Source organism: Haliotis asinina, chromosome 4, assembly GCF_037392515.1.
Source record: "Haliotis asinina isolate JCU_RB_2024 chromosome 4, JCU_Hal_asi_v2, whole genome shotgun sequence".
Classification (NCBI taxonomy): Eukaryota; Metazoa; Mollusca; class Gastropoda; order Lepetellida; family Haliotidae; genus Haliotis; species Haliotis asinina.
Genome location: NC_090283.1, coordinates 8,591,809 through 8,614,383, shown reverse-complemented (window position 1 = coordinate 8,614,383; position 22,575 = coordinate 8,591,809). Strand labels below are relative to the sequence as shown.

Sequence of the window (22,575 nt, the reverse complement as noted above, 5' to 3'; positions counted from 1 at the left end):
GTCGGTCCAGATTTGATGAGGTCATTATACCATGATGTCGTATTGGCCACACCAGGTATAGGCATGAATACCTTTTGAAAGGTGAGGATCCTCCGTTCTGCATCCCTTGTGATGAGATAATCACAGTCAAGCATGCCTTGCTTGACTGTGTCGAATATTCCATCACAAGAGACACTCATTTCAAATCAAGAACTATGAAGGACCTTTTTAGTAACATAAGTTCTCATTTAACTATTGCATTTTTAAAAGAATTAGATTTGTGGCCTGACATGTAAATAAATAAGTATTTTATGATTGTAAGTTGATCAGAAATTGAGATTGTTAGTGGTTGTATCCTCGAAGGGGGCTGAAGTACCGTAAAATTATTGTCCATCTGAGAGGGTACGTAAGTCCCAAAACATATGACGTCCATTTTTTCAGCCGTAGTATTTCTGTCATTTTAATTTGTGGCTAACCTGCATACAATCGCCAGCAGCTGGGGTGATGGTTTAAATCCAGCTAGGGCCCATGCAGGTAGCAGAACTACTATAAGTCCCTATGGCCTCTAGTATGGTGATCTACATTCAGTTGTTGGTGATCTTTAGCCTGTTTCTATATTGTATTGTCTGAATAGTGATATTAGTTTTAACTTTTCACGCTAGTTTTAATTCTTATTGTGATACTCTAGTTGTTTTACTGTCCTTTGTTGACAGGTTTTACCATATACATAAATTTCTTTCTTCAAGAATGTTCTCGTCACGAAATGGCTGCAATATTGCCGTTGTGACGTTAAATATTAAGTCACTCACTCACTTATTGCTGAGAGTGGCGTTAGACAACAAACGAGGCGTCCCCTAAGGGTTCAAGTTAGATGCCACTTATATGTCACTTAGACACAGGCTAATAGCAATCCTTCACTCTGACCAATAACACAAAATACGACGTTGCTGGTCCATATTTAAATAACACCTTCACGCCGTGCACCAGAGAGGGACAGTGTAATATTCGCAACACGCTCCTCCAATTAAACCTACCTTCTTTAGTTTCATTTGCAAGCTGGCATGGGGAGGATGAACGCTTTTTATGGATGTACAAGTTCTGTATTGCAACTGATGCTATAAAGAAGTTGTCTGTCCATAAAATGTGTAAGTATTAACTAAACATGATGCTTGAAGTAAATGTTCGAAACACTGAACATGTATTAGAGCATTGCATCAAATGTATCCCTATGTGGTGGACAACAGTTTCACAAATTACCTTCCGATATGTTGGAAACTCCTTCAGTTCTAAATCTTCCTGGGATATGTAGGCGGCCGTATACGTCCAGTTTCCTGAACCTGTCCCAGTATATCCAGTTACACAACAGTCATGTGGCATGATCGTCTCGTGTGATTTTTTTTAACCCGGATCTTCAAGGGGACACATGTTAATACTGGAAGTATCCAATGACTTCCACCACTAGGATGAATTTCATGTTGCCATGGGAACAGTGTTGTGGATTTTCAATACAGATCATAATCAACTTTAAGATTAAATTCGAATTACATCGTAAGATACACACAGGAAGTAAGGTCATAATGATTTTATTGAAACTTGCAGGACCTGATCACTGCATAATCTGATTTAATTAAAAGAATACTTGTCGGACCATATTTTGATGTTCATTCTTCAGCGTGTGTATGTGTTCGTATGTTTGCCCTGAGAAGGTGTATTGCAAGGACTCGAGTGATTCAAGGGCTATTTTGGGCCGTCAGGACAGCTGACCTTAACATGATGTACTATTTCGAAGGGCACTGGCATGTTTCCAGAGCTAAAAAAGGACATGTCATGACGTCATATGGCCCTGATCCCTACTTAGTAGCGTGGAAGGAAAAACACACAGATGACACTCAAGTCTTTACAAAATGTTATTTTCGAAGGTGTTTCCACTAGAAGGATTAAAATAGGATTTTTCGCGACTAAATATTCGGCGCTTTCGATATTCCTGACGAAATAAACTTAAAAGTGTCTGATAACGACAACCCACCCTGCTTTGTAACGAAACCCGTCTAATACTGCAATAATGAGGTCATACCTGTGTCAAGTGTGTCTAACAATATTCACGTGTCTATTATGTGAGCATGCATCCACCTAAACTAGGCCATAAAGTTAGCTCTTGTAACTGCGCAAATAAATTGTGAGTTCAGTTTTACGTCGCTTTTAATTCCAGGAATATCACGGCGGGTGACACCAGAAAATGGACTTAAGACTGAATTGCTGTGATTCTGACCAGACAGAGGACTTATATAACTGTAGATATTTTATATACGTTTGTAGACAAGAAATTACAATAACGAATTCACATTAGGTGTCCCTGAAGAAATTTCAGTACAGGCATACGCGTTTGTCAAATACCCCATTCTGCAATTATTCGTCGCATTAAGGGTGACAGCTGTTTGTAGATCACTTCCCACAAGGAGTGAGTGACTGAGTGAGTTAATATTTGTCATACCATGATGAAAACAATTCATGTAATAAAAATGAAAAAAGGTTGAAGAGTAAAACCTGTCGTCGATGGACAGTAAAAGTACTAATATTTCACAGATATGGAAACTGAACTATAGCATGAAAAACTAAAACATCGTAACTAAAGAAGACAACACGATATTAAACACTGGCTACAGATCTCTAAAAACTGTAGGTAGATCACTATACTTGGGGCCATTTGGGGACCTTCGAACAAGGAAATGGGATTGGGGGATATCCAAGTGATTACAGCGTCCACTCGTCACGCCAAAGAAAAGGGTTTGATTCCACACACTGGTATAATGTGCGAAGCTCACGTATGGAATTCCCCGCCGTGGCATTGCTGGAATATTGAGCAACGTAAGATTATACTCAGTCACAGTTAATGTCAAGTCCAGTCCTTTATTGGACGTTTGACCACCAGTACCGACAGGCGAGTATTAACATCAATGTATAATTTATTACAGTAATCACTGACTTTACATTATGTGTTTATTGTATTTGTACTGCCTTTGCGCTACAGTTGTATTCCTTTGCAATACTTTTGTTGCTTTGTAAATGTAATGATCTTAGAACTGTTAATAATACATCGCTCTTTGGTTGTTTAACACAAGTGCCTTTACCTGCAAATTCGGGATTGCATTATTTTTTCAAGTTGACAAGTGCCGTTTAACAATGTGTTTTGAATCGATTTTTTACCTCCATCAAACCCGTAGAAAAGACTACAATACAAGCATGACGCATGTGGTGCATGTCAACGCTACAATCGATGACTTTATGATCTGCAGCCAGGCAGCTGTGCGTACCTGGTGGTAGACAGACATTTCCGTGTAGACATCATTTCATAGGATGACCATCCGATGAGAGGCACGACAACGTGGAGAGAGGAGAGAGTACATTGTGGTACGTAGACGGTACAATCTAGAAATACAAATTTATGCATTTTATTGAACCATTGAAGCCTCTGCATCAAACCTTACATAACGTTTAATGTCTACATGTGTACGTTGCGTGAAGAAGACGTTGTGTAAAGAATAAAAAAAGTTGTTATCCAAAAACAAAGGGTCCTGCATTCATGTTATTTGACCTTCTAAATGCCTTTCAAAACAACATAACATGAAGCTGAACCAGTTGTACAGATACCTTTATTCTTTGGAATAATATTTGGAAATACTGAGATATTCTAAAATATGAAAATAAGGTTCTGATATTCATGAATATTTATGGTCACATAGATAGATATTTCATACATTTTATTCATATGTGGATTAACTATTTCAAAATATTATGTTTCAAAATTTTGTCTTAGCTGTCTGCTGTCAATACAGCCATAACTTATCGAAAGTTGAAACTTTGTTTCCCAAGAAAATATAACAAATATGTTTTATTTTACGCTCACAGATTTCAAGTGATTACTGAAACAATACACTGAACAAAAACTGTTAGAGATATTTGAACATTTTAAGATTATGAATGATGTTGTATTTATTTATAGATGTATTTATACATAAAATGCCAATATGCCGAACTTATTTAGTTCGGTATAAATTTAAAAAGTAAGGATTTCTTGAATTGAATATTTTTAAAATACTTGTACAAAATATTGTTTTCTTTCACTACCATTGATGATCGTTCCTTGTTATTTACATCATGGTGATTGCGGTGCACGATACGTTTCCACAAAGATGCGTTTTACATACCTACAAGGGATAAATAAATACGTCCCTCGACAAGCCCAGTGGTCACAGCGTTTGCTTGCTATGTTGAAGACCCCCGTTCTATTTCTCACACGGAAACAATGTTAGAAATTGACCATTTCTGGTCTTCCCCTAACCTAAACGGCATTGCTACTGGGTGGTAAAAACAACTCACCGCTCCGCCATTCAGACACTTGATGTACGTAAATAAAAAGACAAGAAGCCGAAACACAACCCGGGTGATTAATGCATGTGTTTATATACTCACCCGTCACCCGAATGATCAACTCTTCCAGAAAGTAACCATAAAATCATATTTATGTGATATTTCTTAATACTTTGACAATTCTATCTCAGGCGCCTTGGTGAGGACAAGCTGTATTTATGATTGTGTGATTGCCGTCCTTCTGATTGAGGAATGATGAGGAAATATCAGCGAGTGACATTTCGCCTCCTCAGTTTCTGCTGTATTGTGCTGGTACTCTGTTCTATGCAATGGGCACTTCCGGCCGTATATGACGACACGTTGACAGTGAACAACCCCCATATCCATGGAAGGAGGGAGACACTCGCAAGCGAAGACAGGCAGTACATGAAGCTACTGGTACGTGATATGTTTCAAGAGATGTTCCCACAAAATGTCTCAAACGTCCGGGATTTGCTTCAGTCAATTATTACAGATGTACAGAGAGCCAGGGAGGCACTCAAGGAACATGCAATGGCGCTGTCAATGAAAGGAAGGGAGACTACCCCCGTGAAGCAGGATGAGGGTGTGAATGTCCGTGTGGACAAAGTAGGACATGAAATACAGACGGTCAGCCACATTTCACAACAACCGGAAGTGCAGTTTCCGCCATTTGTTGAATATAGTCCTGAGGATGGGCCAGGTATGTTGGATTTATACCTTCTTCAGAGTACTGCCGACCTTCGGATATCGTTATTTCATGGGGAAAACGTTGATGCCAGCATGTTCATGTAGCCAGCATGAGTGCTTATCGTATTAGGTTTCATGTGACGTGTTTACTGCTCTCAGTGTTCCTGCTCTGTGGCTATATCAAAATGCATAGCATTTAAGTCGAAATAACCGGATTTCATATTGCAAGCATGCATTTCATGAGAATTGAATTAAATATTCAGTTGCGTTTGCACTAAGTTCAGGTTTAAAACTTTGGGGTTTTTTTTAGATTTAGGTCATGGTGTAAAACATTATTTTGTAAATGAATGTTAACGTTCATTTTCTCCCAGTAAGATGTGATAATAGTTCCCGCTGTGCCATGCTTGTCGTAAATGATGACTAACAGGATCGGGTACTTAGGCTCATCGACCTGCTGACACATAACATCGTATCTCATTCGCGTTGCTCAAATGCTCATGATGTCGATCACTGGATTGTCTGATCCAGACGCGATTACGTAGAGTAGGTAATGCAAAGGTATTTCCAAAAATAACAATATATGACATAATTACTGTTCTGATAATAAAGGTGAGTTTGGAAGAGGGTACCTACCAAAGTTAAACATCACAGAACAAAAAACAATGGACAAAAGACGCCGAATCAACCGCTTCAACGTTTACGTCAGTGACCTCATCTCCATCCACCGACGTCTCCCTGACGCCAGACCCGATGAGTAGGTAGCCAGCTGTCAGGATCTTCAATGCGTAATGTATATTTCTTTAGCAAAACTGCAACCTCTATGCATGCAATTGGTTCTCAGTTAAGTATAGTCGTAATTTATAAACCAACAAATATTAAAAGTGGTTATAAATTTAGTTATAAGATTTGATTATAAATCATGGAACCTTACGTTATTGCATGCATAATAAACTGAGTGAAGAAAATAAGGGATCACATGGACAGGTATTCCTTTATATTTATTCAGGTTTATTCACAAGCTTCATATTCAATAGGTTGTGAAATAAACTGGAAAATATAACATAAAGAGACACTTTTTTCCGTCATTCTGTAATGTTTAAATTCACGAACTATACACACGAACAAGTCTAATTAGACTTCTTGGAAGTATGGAAACGCAGAAGGGATTGAGAAGATGACTTTTCCACAACAGTTCGTGCACACATACAAGACAAATTACTTCAGAACTCTCATCAATATCCCCGTAGCAATAACACCCCTAACAACTGTTGCGCTTGTCAATACTTCGACTGTGAAAGGAAGAGAAATAGTGCTTCTGCACCGATGAGCAGAAATCCAACACAATTCTGAACAATACCTTGTTGCAGCTATCAACAGTCTGATCGGGCCCAACGGTACAATTTCTTTCAAAGGAATGAACTGTTGATTCGGCTCGAGACATGTTGTTGATAACTCAACAATATCACTGCGGTTTTGAATAGACTTAGAGTGTGCAAGAGACCACTTCCATGGTAATAAAGCGGAAATACCCCAACAATGCGTCTACTAGCAGGCGGCAAGTGTATAATTGTGTCATAACTAACCACCGTACACACTGGAACATTTTATTACAGAGTTTCCAGCTGTCGCAGACTAGGATATGAATGTAAACTACCGCAGGAAACTCACCAGTCAGAATGTACAAAACATTATGAGCATTTGGAGAGAAGTATACAAGACATTACAATTCACAAGCTCTCGAGACATAAGGCAATGGTGGAAAATACAACATAATGCAAACATTAACGGCTCGCAAAGCTAACCACATATTTCGCGTTTTGGCTGGGTCATCACGTGACAGGAAGTAGAGGAAGGGGGTGGGTAGAAGTGGTTCGCCATAAACTGTTTGAAACTAGTTGTTAGTGTGACACGCAAGTTTGGTTACATGGAATTTCAGGGAAAGTTAAATTGTTAAAAGAGGTCATCCTTTTGTCCTCTTCTCGAATGCTTAGATATGTTAATTTAATATTCTGCGGAAAGAGAAGAAAATAAGATCTAAACGTCTTTGCTGAATGTGTACCACTGTGTACATTTCTCATAGAGTGCACTATAAAAATTCGTTTTGGCTTTTACCGAAAAAAGAAAAAGAAACATCGCGTGTTTGTAACGTTATGAGTATTCATTTAGTGCCCTCTGGGTAACGATCATGTTGGATTTAACGTATCGAAGAACGACTTTCATGTAGGCATCCCTTATGATCTCCATATGGAAGACATTTTGTTGTCAGTGATACTCTTCGGGTGACATTTGGTGACAATATTGGGTTGAAGAATGTCTGAGTGCGTGAATTGATTTATTAATGAGAAGTGGCATAAACATAGGAAAACTCTGACACCAGCATCGAACTGGCCTCAAGATGTGGCAAGTGCAAACAAGTCATAAATTTCAGTAGTATTGACAATGTCGAGACGAAGCTTGCGATAGAGCGCTAGAGAGGTTTTCGTGTCACTTACACGTGTTTCCAGTCACCGTGAATGCATCCATAGAGAAGAAGCGTAAAGGTCTATGGGAACAAACCCACTACTTGAGTCTCTATTTCCAGAGGATCTGGGAATTTCCCCTTTGCATTGCGTCACATTAACCACATACCTTGTGCTGTTGACGTGATAGAAGTATAATATTTCTTTCTTATAAATAAGAAGTTATTTTGAACCTCTTTACAATGAGAGGCACACATTTTTTGTGACTTCAACAGGGATGGGTCATTTCAAAGGAGGATCAATGTTCTCCGAAAGATATAAGCATGAACCACATGTTCGTGTCTTTGTTTGCTTCTTTTGTTTGCTTTCTTTTGTTGCTACCACCAGCAGTATTACTGTTTAATCAAATGGTGCACTGTTTTTACAGAATGTCTCTTGGTTTTAGCAATTCTTTTCGTAGACTGTAGAAGATCAAGTGAAAGTATATGTATGTTACACATATTGAAACGTATAACGTCAACCGTCCAGGTGTAAAAGCATCACGTACGGAGATCTCCCGATGGCGAGTATCGTTATGTGTTTCCATAATGAAGCCTGGTCGGTTCTTCTGCGGAGCGTTCACAGTATACTGGACAGGTCACCGCCACACCTACTAAGGGAGATCATATTGGTGGATGACTTTTCTGCACAAGGTATTCCATGATTGTTATGGGAAATGTTTTGCATCATCCGTGTTTCTGTTGAAGAAGGATCAGGATGAGTAATGACTGGACCTTCCAAAATATGCATGTTAGTTTTTCTCATGGTCATATGACTACATTTATACTGATGGAAATTTCAGTGTATTTTCGGTCCAGCTAAGAACAGTTAAACAAAGTATGTGTAAACTTGTGTACCAATAAATGCATATCTTCATTTCGGGGAGTAATCAGAACCGTTTTTCTGACGTGAACGACACCAGTTTGAAACTCGAAAACAGTTGTTCAGTAATTTAAAAAAATCATATTAGAGAACCAATCACATCGCAGCTAACTGACACCCGGTGGTGGACAAAATGTCGTATTATAGGATCAATGGTGTTACTCGTTGAATATCAAGTTCTGGACCTTGGTATAAATGCTGAATGCTGACAAAGTAATGAAAACTGATGGACATATTTCATGGTGCCCAGGTATACTTGGGATGTATTACGTGACAGTGTGAGCTTAATCGTCTTGTTGAATCGACTCTGAATTTTTGATGATAGACATATGAAAAGCGTTTTTTTTTCTAGAACATCTGAAAGCACCCTTGGACAAGTATATGGCTCGGTATCCGAAGGTGAAAATTGTTCGGGCACCAGAACGAGGGGGCCTTACACGCGCTCGGCTGCTTGGATACAAGAATGCCCAAGGACCAGTCATTGTTTTCTTGGATTCTCATATCGAATGCTTCCCAGGTATATGCATGAATATGCAGCAATGTGAAATGATTTTTATTTCACGTCGTTGGGAAGTACTTCCAATGATTTCCTATTCACATAGGGATGACTTCTACCTCTATCCAAGTGAACTTGTACTCTGAACCTAACACGGAAACGCTGGCCACTATCCATTGTTACCTCGTAAGAATTGAAACTTGTGCAAATAACGAAGTACATAATATCTTAAGGTCTTCTCCACAATGGAAGTTCAACCACTGGCCATAAACAGAACCATGCTTATACTAGAACGATTTGTCACCGACATACTCTGACATAAAAACGAACACATGATCAAAACTGCTCGCTCTTGAAGGTAGTATTTCAACACATGTGAGTGAAGACGTCAGCCTTATCAAGAAGTGTGTAGTTTACTCTTTGTATTTGGGAAATTGAAACTATTGTCGGGGACAATTATACTGTTATCCGGTAACATAGTAGCCTGTCATACAAACCCTGAAACGGACGACGCAGACTCCAAAACTGATAGCACCGACCTTGACACTGATGACACAGACCCTGGGTAGATATGCCGAGTGCAGCGATGCAAGAACAGAATGTCTTGCAAGTTTAGATTACTATGGACAAACAGGCTGACACGTAGAGCAATGAAACATCAAGATGAACAATCACTGGAGGAGAGTGTTACACATTAGGACGGTGACGTCTTGCCGACATGGCCCGTAATATATGTCATAAGTGAAAGGTCTACACGTTCCCATGTTGTTTACTAACAAATTGTCACACACAACAATGAAAATACCAACGATCAATTTACCTTCACACGCAGACAATTTTCACGAAATATTAAAATCATAAAATTACCCATACGTTCCGTACATATGAAATGTAAAACCTAAAATATTTACACTTGATAAATATTATGTAGAACATGAACCAAAATGTAGATATTAACTGTATGTTGCTTGCATGTCTACAGGATGGTTGGAACCATTACTTAACCGCATCGCCAAAGATCCCACCACGGTTCCCTTTCCCCATGTGCTCCCTATAAAGACTGAAGACTTCTCAACCTCTGGCGCTCAAATGGATCAAGTTGGTTACTTCCGTTGGACAAATCTGTCCTTTGATTGGCTACCAATTCCAGAGAAAGAGAAGAAGAGAAGGAAGAGTAATGCTGACCCTGCAAGGTTTGTATTAAGGAACAACCCTGAATAAGACTGAGAGTGTGATGTAATTACTGTATCACTAAGTGGGTGAGCAAGTCATCTTACCATTACCGTTTTGTTAGCCTGGGTAGTTCTATGTACAGACAAAACGAAGAATGGGACAGTGCAAACAGCGTTTACAGGTACACTGAAATTCGAATGCAGGCCAGGGCGAACTATGGTACTCCAGGTATTGAACCACATCCTGCGTTGTGATGATGGAGACACAACTCGAAACGAAGACCTCGATCGACGGGTCGTGTTGTACGAAAGACCTGCATTGTATAAACATGCTAAAAATGGTAACATTTGTTCCGTAATTGTGGTGTCACGAACACACGTGGCAAAACACCGACACCTTCACCCTCCCCCTCGATAACACTCACTCATTTTTCGGTTGTGTGTCCCTGAATCTGGTTGTGTTTTTCTCAGATCGTCTACCATGCCTGGTGGGCTCTTTGCCATCGACAAGGCCTTTTTCACATCACTGGGAACGTATGATCCTGATCTGTTGTACTGGGGTGGCGAGAACATGGAACTGTCGTTCAAGGTAATTCTGTCGCTCTAGCTATAAACAAGAGAACAAGGGGCTGCCTGCCATTCAAGGTAAATATATCGCTTTTCATTAATCATTACGAGAACGTGGATCTGTCACTGCAGCCATAAAACCCGCTGGGACAAAATTCTGGATTTTGACGGAAATCATGTCAGCCTAAATAGCAATCGGATACTATCGTTTGAATTAATGGCTTGTTATAATGCGAGTGTGCAACACGTGAAGCTAACAGCATGAAGGGTCACTGAGTCTGGGATGTGTCTAGGCATCGAGACGTTGTCATTTACAAGAGAAATGTTGTCAATCAATCAATCGATCTCTCGATCGACCAATCAATCAATCAATCATTCGGGGAAAGAAGCGAAAGTTGCTTAATGCATTGAGTGAGTGAGTGGATGAATATGGTTTTATGTCACTTTTAGCAATATCCAAGCAACATCACGACGGAGGACACCTGAAATCAGCTTCACGTTTTGTGCCCATGAGGGTAATCGAACCCAGACCTTCGCTGTGACGACCAAACACTTTAACCGCCAAGCTACCCCACCTTCAGGCTTTATGCATTGAAAAATCGGATAAAAAGTGAATGTTGTAGAACATCTTGGGAAAAGGTAGGGAACATGTTAAAAACTTATTGTCAGTAATAGTGAGAAATCGAGAGATGGAGGCCCTCAGATTAAGAACGGTGTATATGACATTGTCAGTGAGGGTGAAGAACTTGCACGAGACAATGACAAAAAAACTTCACACCGCTGCTCGTCTTCAATCTTTTACAAGTGTCGAATTCAATATTCACGAGAAGAAAGGGCAAGATGTAACCATGAAATGTTGGTAAGCTGAAGATGCTTCTTGTCTTCATAGAAGATTAGTTGGTTAGGGTTTGGTTGTTGTTTATCGCCCCACTCAGTAGTATTCCAGCTATGTCTGTAGACAAATGACCCTGGACCAGACAGTGCAGTGATCAACAACATGAGCATCGGTCTGCACAGTTTGTATGCGATGGCATGTGTAAATCAAGTCAGCCAACCTGACACCCTGTTAGTCGCCCAAAACGACAAGCATGGGCTGCTGAAGATCAGTTCTAACCCGGATCTTCACGGTTCGGTGATTATCAGGTGGATTAAATTTTTGATAATTAGTCCGAGAAAGCCAATGTGTGTTCATGGAAAGCACCTGATTGCTACACATACGATTGTGATGTATTTCCAGCTTGGTGAAGTATAATGTCAAGGGTTCATTTTCAATAGCCGCATGCCACATGGCAAATGACTTTAAAATTCTCTCCTTGCTCTTATTTTCAGGACATGATGATGTAATTGTGCACGATAAAATCAACATGGTATTTGATGTTAATGTTTACTGGACTGTCTATCGGCAAGTGAGAAATAGCGAAGAAAGATAACTCTACTTTTGTTGCCATTGCAAAATATAATAGCTACATTATGAGCAGATATGAAATGAAATCCAGCTACATTTGCAGTTTTACTAACCGTAGGCGGAAACTATCTAGTAGCTCATGGACAAGTAAGATACCACTATTTGATGGCTCGAAATAAAGACTGACTGTCCCGGGCGTCGGGCGATGGGATGTTTTTACACCTGAATGCAAACGACAATCATTAAACAACGTGCCGCACTCGCGAGAACCTTGTGGCATGTGTACATGTATGAGAACAAGTCTGTGTTCATGTTATAGGTATGGATGTGTAACGGGACTATAGAATACCACCCATGCTCCCAAGTCGGACATATATTCCGCTCTTCTACGCCTATCATGTTCGAAAACTCCGGCGCCATGATCATCCGTAACTCCATGCGTGTGGCCGAAGTGTGGATGGACGAATACAAGGAGCTCTTCTACGATGCTTCCTACCCTAAAGCTGTGAGTAGTAACAGTTAAAACGTCAGGAAGAAGCTATGGGTATAAGCTGGCTTCTATTCAAGAGTATAGTCGTATAAATTTCTCGTAAAAAGCAAACCGTGGTCTACTCGTGGTTAAGTATCGCAATCAGTAATATCAAATAATCGACGTGAAACACAAACACATGCGCCATATGGCCCTCTTTTTTCTCAAGCGTTGACACGCCAATCTATTCGCCAGTAAATATATTAGATGTCTGGGCACCGATGTAGGTACGAGGACAAACAGGGATGTGACATTATGTCTTCCCTCAGGCCTCGGTGTATTTTGACATCGATGTATCAAAAGGAAATATTCCTTGAAGTGAGAAGCAACACCAACATCAACCTCGATACTTGCTCAAAGAAAGAATAGGTGAAAATAATCTACTAGTTTCATTAAAGGTACAGAGCGCGCCTGTGTGTGTTTGTGTTTGTGTGTGTGTGCGTGCGTGCGTTTGTGGTTGGCATTACCATTCAGTTTGCATCGTCGTGGTTTGTGGGTGGATATATGAAACACAGAGAACGAAACAAAGTATTTGCTAGACAGTAACGATTCACCGAATCGTAAGTTGATCGGCGCATGGGTCCGAATGTCGATTTCTTCCGATTCATCTGCCCAAACCAGTAAACAGACTGACATTTATTGATTGAAATGCATTTTTCGCGATTCTTATCTCTTCTATGATCAATCCTGAATGCAAAACCATTCACTTATATATTTTTTCAGGATTTTGGCGATGTTTCAGCACGGAAGAAATTGCGAGAAAGCTTACATTGTCATGACTTCCGGTGGTATCTTGAAAATGTTTTTCCTCTGCCAATACCTAAACGTTCTCTTGCCTCGGGTGAGGTGAGTGAGCCAATTTTCAGTTAATATAGTGTTATTTGGAAGTGAACATTGTGTGACCGTTGTACATGTATATAATTAACAGCTTGGTCTCTGCGTATTCCCAACTAAGCGATCTCTTTTCGAATGTGTGGAGCAAGTAGCAAGTGTGGTCCCTTCACCTTCGACTCATTGGTGTTCGTTTGTGACCATCAAACTGTTCAATTTAACAGGGTTTTTTTCAGAGTTTCAAAACAAATGAACCGGTTGGAGGAAAAGCAGTGATCGTACTGGCTGGCAAAACTGTTTTTGTTGCAGTCTCGATTAGGACAAAATTACCGCCTACTTTGGCATACGTGAAAACTCAGATCATGGGTGCGAGTCCCAACCCGTCCTGATTGTGTTTCCTGGATTGCCTGAACAATACTTGAGCTCATGACATATGTTAACGAACTTCATTACTTCGGACGTCCCTCCCATATAAAACACTCCATGACATGGAAGTGGAATAATGTGTTGCGAGACCTGACTACACATTACAAGGTTATAAATTAAATCATAGTACAGAAACATTCACGAACCGATTGCAAAAAGTAACAGTATTGCATGTGTGCTTTGTGTTTCTTGCAGATACGCCACGGGAGTAAACCTATGTGCATGGACATCCAGGGCTACACCATGATCCCTGGGATGTATCATTGCCACGGACAGGGAATCAACCAGGTACGGCATTTACCCCCTTTCTCTTCTCTCCGTGCATGTCTAACTAAAAACAGTCACGTTTCCTCTCTGTGCATGCTTCGTGATATTTTCTTCTGTGAGCATTCTAACTGTAAATAGTCATGTTCTTTTTTTTCTCTGTGTGTATGTGTAAAAGGGATGTCACCTTGTTGACGGCGTTGACCTCTTTGGTCATGTGGACAAGGCGTCCCACTTCAGGTCAGAAGGTCGGTGTTTCGAATTCCAGCAGGGGACTTGGAAATTTTCAACACATCATGATCGGTGATATTGCTGGAATATTGCTAAAGGTGGCCTAATACTAAACTCACTATTCACTCACTCAACAACACATATTTCTTTGCAGCGATGGCTCATCCATGAAGATGGTGTGATCACTCATGACCGATTTAAGATGTGTTACGAACATGGATCATTTGTACTTAAAGCAGGTGAATGTACCAACGTTAAGCCCTACTGGATCTATCACGAACAGGTATGTCAGCTCAGTCGAAATGAAATTCTGGCGTCTGAAAGTCTAAGCGAAACTTTGTCTTCCATGGTCAAAAGAAATATCCACCAAAGGCTGAATCACCTTTTCAAATCGTGCTCGAGGCGTATTTGTATTTATTAGAAACCGACTGACAACGAGAAACCTGGCTAGCTTTTCCCGAAATGTCAATAGCCCTACAAACTTCATAAGCCCCTTCTTGGATACGATCAAAGTTATTCCTGGAGCTGCGATCGTTTCGAGATATGGTGATGGTTCTGAGAGTCCGGCAAATTAGTTCAGTCGACGGGTTGGAAGCGTGTTTGATTCTGTGTCAAAGTATCTCCATGCTCAATATGTCGTGACATATTCCGTGTCCTGTTTCTATTTATTTGCATATTATAAACCGCGGCGTGAAAGCATTCGCTCACTTAATCACACACGTTACTGATAGCATGTAAGTTACAGTTGTGTACGTCTTCCTGAAACATAACGCATTTCAACTTAAGTCAAATGTAAAGACAGTGTTTGTCAACGTGACAAAATGCACGTGTATCCAATTTACATCGCATTATCCCAATATTTAGTCGTCTAAATCTAGAGCATTGCCTATACCTGCACAGACTGGAACATATGCGGGTCCCAGTTATATGTCAGGTATACAGGAATAACTGGGGCATTAAAAATGATATACTCACGTGCACGTTTAAAAGTTAAACGCAGTTATCCTGAATATTAATGAACCAGTGCGTACTTACCCCCGTTTGCATATATTGCTGTCTCATAGCGAATTACCTGTAAGTGCCTGTATGAAATTACATCTTGTGTTAGTTTGACACAGTAGAGAGAACAGATATGTTCATACCAAGTGTACAAATGAATAGTGTTTTTTTTTCAAATTTCAGAACCGAACCCTTGTTCACAATCCAACAAAAATGTGCCTCCAAATGGGCGTGGATTTCAAACTGAAAATGGAGACTTGTACTGGGTCGTCATGGCAACAGTGGATACTGCCCAAGAAACATTGACCAGAAACTAAGTGTCAGTTTCTCAGTGTAAATGGCCGTGTGAAAGAGTAGGAAAAAACATGTGAGTGTGTGTGTGCATGTGTACGTGTAAGGAATGGTATGTGGAGAAGAGGCAGATTTTGTCAGAGAATTTCATAAGGTGTTTCATGTCATTGATTACACTTAAATGTCCATTATGTCTCATAAAATTCATATATATTCATCAATGGCGCGTATCAGAGTGATTTTTTTAGTGAATGACTCGAGTTTTGAAGCACATTCTCGGTGTCCTTTCGTAAAACTCTGTCATCTCCCGTGATTCTAGATGACGACTTGGAGTCAGAGAGATCGTGGTACGAGCCACTAATGTCAACACAAAGACGAAACACGATTCAAATGGAACAGTGTGCGCATACAAAATGCATCTGCAGTTCATGACTGCAATATGTATATGGAGCAGTGCTTATGATGTTATGCTTTTTATGATATCTCTTCATTCATATACGGCACGTGGAGCTAGGTTAAAGCAACGTGAGGAAGGTGTAATGGTGTGAATTTTAACTACTGTCAGGAGACCATTTTGTCATTTTATATATACTGAGTCAAACAGGAACCTTCACAAAATGTATTTTTTAAAAATATTGAATCATTGTTTCTGATGATACATCTATGTATCCGAAATGGGATCCCTATCTTTCGACGTTAGCAAAACCCACTCAAACCCATCCATTCGTCGTGCAAATGACGTTAGTGTCAAATCAGGTTTTGCACGTGCAGTCGATCACGTGATCTTCGCATCGATTTTTTCTTTATTTGCACGTGTTTTGCATTGGCCTCAAGAATTGAAAAAAACTTTGAAACCACAGTTCTAACGGTACTTTAAATGGCACGATTGTCACATGTGCAACGTGAACGTGCTGTTGACATGTTGCAAAGCTGAAAGATCAGTTATTGACGTGGTAAGAGCAAGACTTGCGAGGTCGTCTACATCAAACCACTTCCTAAGGTCGTGTCGTCCACGTGTGACTTCACGAGCAGAAGACCGTCAAATCGTCCTACGTCACCTACGTGACAGATTTCTGCCGGCTACACGAACCAGGGATGAGATGGTAGCGGTTTCCGAATCTCCATTCTCGACGTCCACGTCGTGGGCCAATATTGAAGCCGTTTCGTCGACGTCAGCGTCTGCTGAGGGTCCAACGTCACCTCCGATGGACCCCAAGAGACTGGAATCGAGTCATCTTTAACCAGGTTTACCCTCAGATTCGCGGACGGCAGGCATACAGTCTGGAGACGACGTCGTGAACGGTATGCCCAATATTGTGTACAGGAAATCGACAGATTCGGGTGTGTTGCATAGTTTAGGGTGTTTTCTGTGGGAACAACTGATCCCGACTTCTGGTCATCCGTGGAAACCTCACAGCTGCTGCTAACCGCGACCAGGTGCTTACCCCTGAACTCGTTCCTTTCATGGCGTCTCATGGCCCACGTCTACAGTTCCAGCATGATAATGCTCGGCCGCATACCACAACCTTCTCATCGCTCGTCCAAGAGTTACCTGGTCACGCTATGTGTAAAGCAATCGATTTAAAGATCGGACGTTATGAAAATGAACGGGAAAATTGGATCAAGTCTTGGACAATTAAATGCGAAAACATGGTTCTTCGGGACTTGAGTATTTGTACGCCCGATGTCGTTCGGCACATTCGTCCCAGTGAGCGGATGGTATGGGAAATGAATCTGACTGCAACGTCAAACTCAGACTTTCGGTCCGTTTGAATGACCGGGTATCATTAGGTCCAAGTTCCAGTACTGTAAAGTACATACCATCGCGTTTCGGACAGACGTTTAAAACTCTGAACATCGCTCGGTCGATTCAATGAAAATGATAACAAATCACTGAGTGGATCTTATCAAAACATACTGACTTCAGACCGACGTAATAATGCATTTGCTTCTGAATAGTGATTTACAACACAATGTCCTATTCCTTTTGATGTTATCATATCTGTGTTACCACCAACCAGTGACAAAAAGAAAATCTTCTGAGAGTCAGGTTCCATTTCCCGAGACTGGCACCTGTGTGAAGCCCATGGCTGGTGCCCCCCACCGTAATATTGCTGGAATATTGCTAAGAATGTCATAAAACCATACTCACTCACTCATTTACAAATAATTATTCTAAAAATTATGTTATTTCTAAAGCGCCTGTTTCCAAGCATGTGTCAGTGCTCTATGCGCTAAGAGATTAATATCTTGAAGTGAGTAATAACCTGAAGTGAGTGGCTAGAAGGTCAACTGATATGTGACTTATCCCACTGGGTACTTATCCCACTGGGTACCCATTCACTTCTGGATGAACAGAGGCAGTTCAAGAGACCACATACTTCTCGTGTGCTTCGTTGTGGGGCATACGCACGTTTTTCAAAGAGTTTTACAAATCATTTTTTCATGATATTATTCAGCTGATTTCTTTTCACCCATTCATTGGATGGAAGCGAAGACCATTGGACGGGACAAAGACGTGTTCCTATGAATGTGTTACAAGTTGATATTAACTGATAACGTTAACAACAAAGACATGTCACACGTTGGGTTTATGTTTCAGCCAGAGAAACGGACCAGAAATTGAACTATTGAATTTACGATATTAAATTCCCCCCTCGGACATCAGACACTGAATGCAATGTACATGGCTACATTTATGTCACCGCGGATACATGTTAACACCTGTCATCATCTGACATAAACTGTATGAGATCCAAGTTTATCAATAATTTGAAGGACAGCCATGTAAATTATCGAAACCTCAGGGCTGCCACGAAGATTTTATGCAAACGTGTGGTGTAGCAATAAAAATGCATGATGACACTTTTGTAGGATATATTATTTATCGTAGGTTTAATTAGATTTTCGTAGCTTGGAATATTTTCTCACAATTTCAATTAGTCTGTCATTACTTCGAGTGTTTCCTAATCGATTCCAGCATTCAGTAGTCACTCTCTATTTTCCCGTCTTTCAAAATCCTGAAATATCTATTATCAATCAAGTAGCAATCAAGTTTAATTGTTTCGAATATTTTGTCGTTAGTTCGAATAATTTGTCGTTAATTCGGTTACTTTATAGCTGCTCCACGTATTTTCTCGTTATTTCACATTTCTTTCAAAACATGAAATTTCGAGCATCTCCTTGTTGCTTCACAGTACTTTCTTGCTGTATTTCTTTCTGTATTCTTTTAAAATTAAATGTTCAGAGTATTTTCTCTATCGTTTACAGTATTACCAATGCAATGATTAGGCCACAGCGAATTGAAAAAATCCGGCCATAACGCGACCCTACCACGCTTTCGACCCTTAAATACGCTGACAGGGAACAAATAAATGCTGGCAGAACACGAACTGGCGCATTCTAGTCCGCGTATTATGTATGTACGGGCACACTAATGTCAGTGTGGGTATGCATATGGAGACAATTTCATTTTTGTATCATATCTTAGTGAGAGATATAAAATATGCTTGCAAAGCATGAAAATGGCACTCCAGACAGGACGAAATATAAAATGTATATTAAAATAAGGCGTGATCGATAAAACCTCACGAATAAAAAGAACTACTTATAGATCACATATACTCCATGGGGTGCAAACACATAAATCACTCATTGACACCTCGTCATTAAAACTACTCATATCCATCTTTAATTACCTTAAATGGACTCCTTTTTTTGACGACAGTGCACAATGCTCAGCCGCGAATGAAATTTCAATCGGGGCGCGTCTCCGTGACGTAATATGAGGTATAGATATGAGGGCCTATGCAGAATTCATCTACATTTCAGAGGGTAAATTATTTCGTTTACAAGTTTCTATAAACCCGAAATCGCGATAGCTGTTCTGAACAATGTAAACTATATGTTCTCACAATTGAGTATCATTTACTCATGCCTATCATGTTTTGCCTAGTTTGTGATTTACAACTTGTTTTCATGGACGGTTCTGTCAAAATGGTGTCGTTAGGTTGTAATGCGTGTTAAGTGGTATAAACCTAAACGTTGTTTGTTATCATTCACTTGATGCTCAGTTAATGAATGTATAACAGTGGAAACGCCACTTATATTAGCCGACAAAGGTCCCCTTTTGGCATTTCGTGTGTCTGGATTGAGCAAAGGATTAACCGATAACACGCATATTGATTAATTACTTTTATGCGGATTAAAACGCGGATTCGTCGTAAGGTGGGGTTTATGTATGTACATTTACTAATCTATACTGAATACACTCTGTCGTATCTGTGTCTGTGTAAAAACAACAACTTTCTTTCAAAAATTAACTGTTGATACATTGATTGATTGCTCATTATTGGCTAATTAAATTACTTTTCTTAAAAGAAATTAGACAGTTAAAAGACACATCACTTGGAAAATCTGCAGATGAATGGTATATCACTCGTTTCTGATGTTCTAACTTGATGAAAACAAACCAAAATCTCATTAATTCTAACGCACTTTAGCCCGTGACTTCATGATTTTCAAGAATGGCGGAGCCCTTTCTGAGGATAATTGCTATTTAAGTTTGTTTTCACCGACTTACAAAATCCAAATTACTTTCTACTGATAGCAACATATGTATTTGATTGATGGACAGTAGGATTTTGCATGGCATTGCTTGTAACATAGCAATTTCACTCTTGAAACCAAGGCTGGGGTCAGTATAATATTACTTATAATATTATTGTCATGCCCATGACAAGTGACATGACCATGACAGAAGCGATTCCGAGGAAGAAATGCAAAATCCTTTTGGTCAGCATTGTGTAGAAAGTAGTCTTGATTTTATAACTCGATGAATGCAATTATCACTAGCATTTTCTATCCTAGAAGCGAGGTAGAGGGCGAACCATCCGATTTAGCATATACCACAGGATTCCGGAACGCTCGTGTCGCACATATAGGCAACCAATTTAGCACGAACTACGGGATCCAGTGGAAATCTGTGCATAGTGACACCATCACCCGGCCCCAAGGAGTAACTGACGGCAACACAACAATTCGACATGTCTTTGTTGACGTCAAGAAATCTGCAAAATATCGTCGAGCTTCCCACATGTTTTCTACACAACTAACTGAAAATCGTTCCTCATATGACGTCACTGGAGGGCTCTGGCGACAGAGTTGTGGTTTCGTTTGTGGGCGAGATTGTGCCAGGCCCGTGACGGTCCACGCTAGATGAGGCCTTCACCAACCCATGTTTGCCATATAAGGCGACTCTACTTGTCGTAAGGGGCGACTAATTGGTAGTCAGACTCGCTGGCTTCCTTGACACATGTCTTAGGATTGCATTTGTGCAGATCGATGCTCATGTTGGTGATCACTGGATTGTCTGGTCCAGACTCGATTATTTACAGACCGCCGTCATATATCCGCCACTCACTCATTTGTAATGGTTAAGGGGAGGCAACTCCAGGTTCTAAAGCCCCGTAACGTCGGGACTGGTCGATTAATCTGATTGGCTGCCCCAGTGCCCGCGCATGTGTTTCTGCTTACATGTTGTAGGAGAGTTAAACCATCACACGTTCAGCATGACACACGTTAGTCTAAACAAGGCTTCATCTACTCACACTTTCACCTTCACACAATTTCATCCAGACATACCTTTACCTGCACATAGTTTCCCCTACACATGTTTACATCCACACAGGCATAACAACACACGTGACTGCGTTTTGTAGTCCTATGTTTCTGATCAGCTGGCAATAGTCGACTTTCCCCGTGCAAGATATGAATATAAAACTGGTACGAATGTTCGTAATGGATCTATGGAAAGTCGATCGCGTAATACCATTCCCCGATTTCATGCAAGCACGTTCTGGCGAAGATTGACTTTAACACGGATCTTTAGAAATGAATTTCATGAGAAGGTATTTTCATGAAATCTCACACTACAAACTTACATTTAAATATCAGTTTAACTCTCTCTCTCTCTGTTTCATTTCGTCCAGGGACGGCGGAGTAGCCTAATGGTCAAAGTGTTCACTTGTCACGCCTAAGACCCGGGTTCAGTTCTTCACATGGCGTCTCCGGGGACATCGATTCTGTTCTATACTGGACAAAATATGTTAGGGATATTGGTGTTTTTATGTCTGATATTGTATCGGTGTATCAATTAATAAATATATCATTATTCATAGTTTCAAAATTTAGAAATATCCCTAACTGTATTTGTCCAGTATATTTATGACATCCTGCAAACGCGGATTTCGTTGTAACACGGACCGGATCGATTGAAATATCACGGACGTTTGACTAGACTGTATGATAACTTAAAGTAGCATCTGTTTATTTACAATCACTCGGTTGAGTCTCGTATATTCAGTTCATCTCATCTTTAACAAAAGTATAAAGGAGTAAGGTGCACGTGCGTGTCTGTGTGTATGCGTCCGTGTGCGTGCTTGCGAACGTGTGTGTACAGGGGGTAGGTGGGGTGGGGGTGACGGTTGAGGAAGGTAAACTGTATATCTTAGACTGCTTAAACAACAACATATTTGTTTCAGTGCTCAACTAATCATCAAGATGGTACCTGATATTGGTTCAGTATAACCAGGTAGACAAGCGGTTATGTCCATTCAGCACACTGGTTCAACGGACATAAATAAATGAATAGTACATAATAAATACGGTAAAATATGTTGACAATGTCACAGATATCAATATTTATCAATGACATAATGTGATTATTTAATGGTCATTATCATGATAACTGATCATGTACATTCCTGGCACAATGAGCACTGCATTTATCTGAAAGCATGATACAAGATTTGACCTTTACATCTTGTTAGAAGACTTTCAAATGACAACTCAATCCCCCTTGTACAACTCATTATCATTTACTTATCAACAGACGAAGAAAGAAGATGAAATATACTTTGTTAACTAGT

At 40.2% G+C, this 22,575-nt stretch overlaps 1 protein-coding gene across 1 annotated transcript; it reads left to right on the top strand.

Moving 5' to 3' along the window:
* Positions 1–3,270: 3,270 nt before the first annotated feature.
* On the top strand, positions 3,271–15,867 carry LOC137282194 (polypeptide N-acetylgalactosaminyltransferase 13-like). The gene is made up of 12 exons (XM_067813925.1): positions 3,271–3,387; positions 4,539–5,068; positions 5,665–5,809; positions 8,043–8,206; positions 8,788–8,952; positions 9,914–10,124; positions 10,575–10,692; positions 12,395–12,580; positions 13,328–13,450; positions 14,057–14,149; positions 14,511–14,639; positions 15,539–15,867. The coding sequence occupies exons 2-12, from the start codon at positions 4,600–4,602 to the stop codon at positions 15,659–15,661; spliced, it is 1,926 nt and encodes a 641-aa protein (XP_067670026.1). The 5' UTR covers positions 3,271–3,387; positions 4,539–4,599; the 3' UTR covers positions 15,662–15,867.
* Positions 15,868–22,575: the final 6,708 nt, after the last annotated feature.

Excerpts from the sequence above, each read along its gene's own strand:
- LOC137282194 (XM_067813925.1), top strand. The coding sequence starts at position 4,600 with ATGATGAGGAAATATCAGCGAGTGACATTTCGCCTCCTCAGTTTCTGC. Across the intron at positions 8,953-9,913 it reads TCATATCGAATGCTTCCCAG|GATGGTTGGAACCATTACTT; the intron begins GTATATGCATGA and ends GCATGTCTACAG. Across the intron at positions 12,581-13,327 it reads ATGCTTCCTACCCTAAAGCT|GATTTTGGCGATGTTTCAGC; the intron begins GTGAGTAGTAAC and ends ATATTTTTTCAG.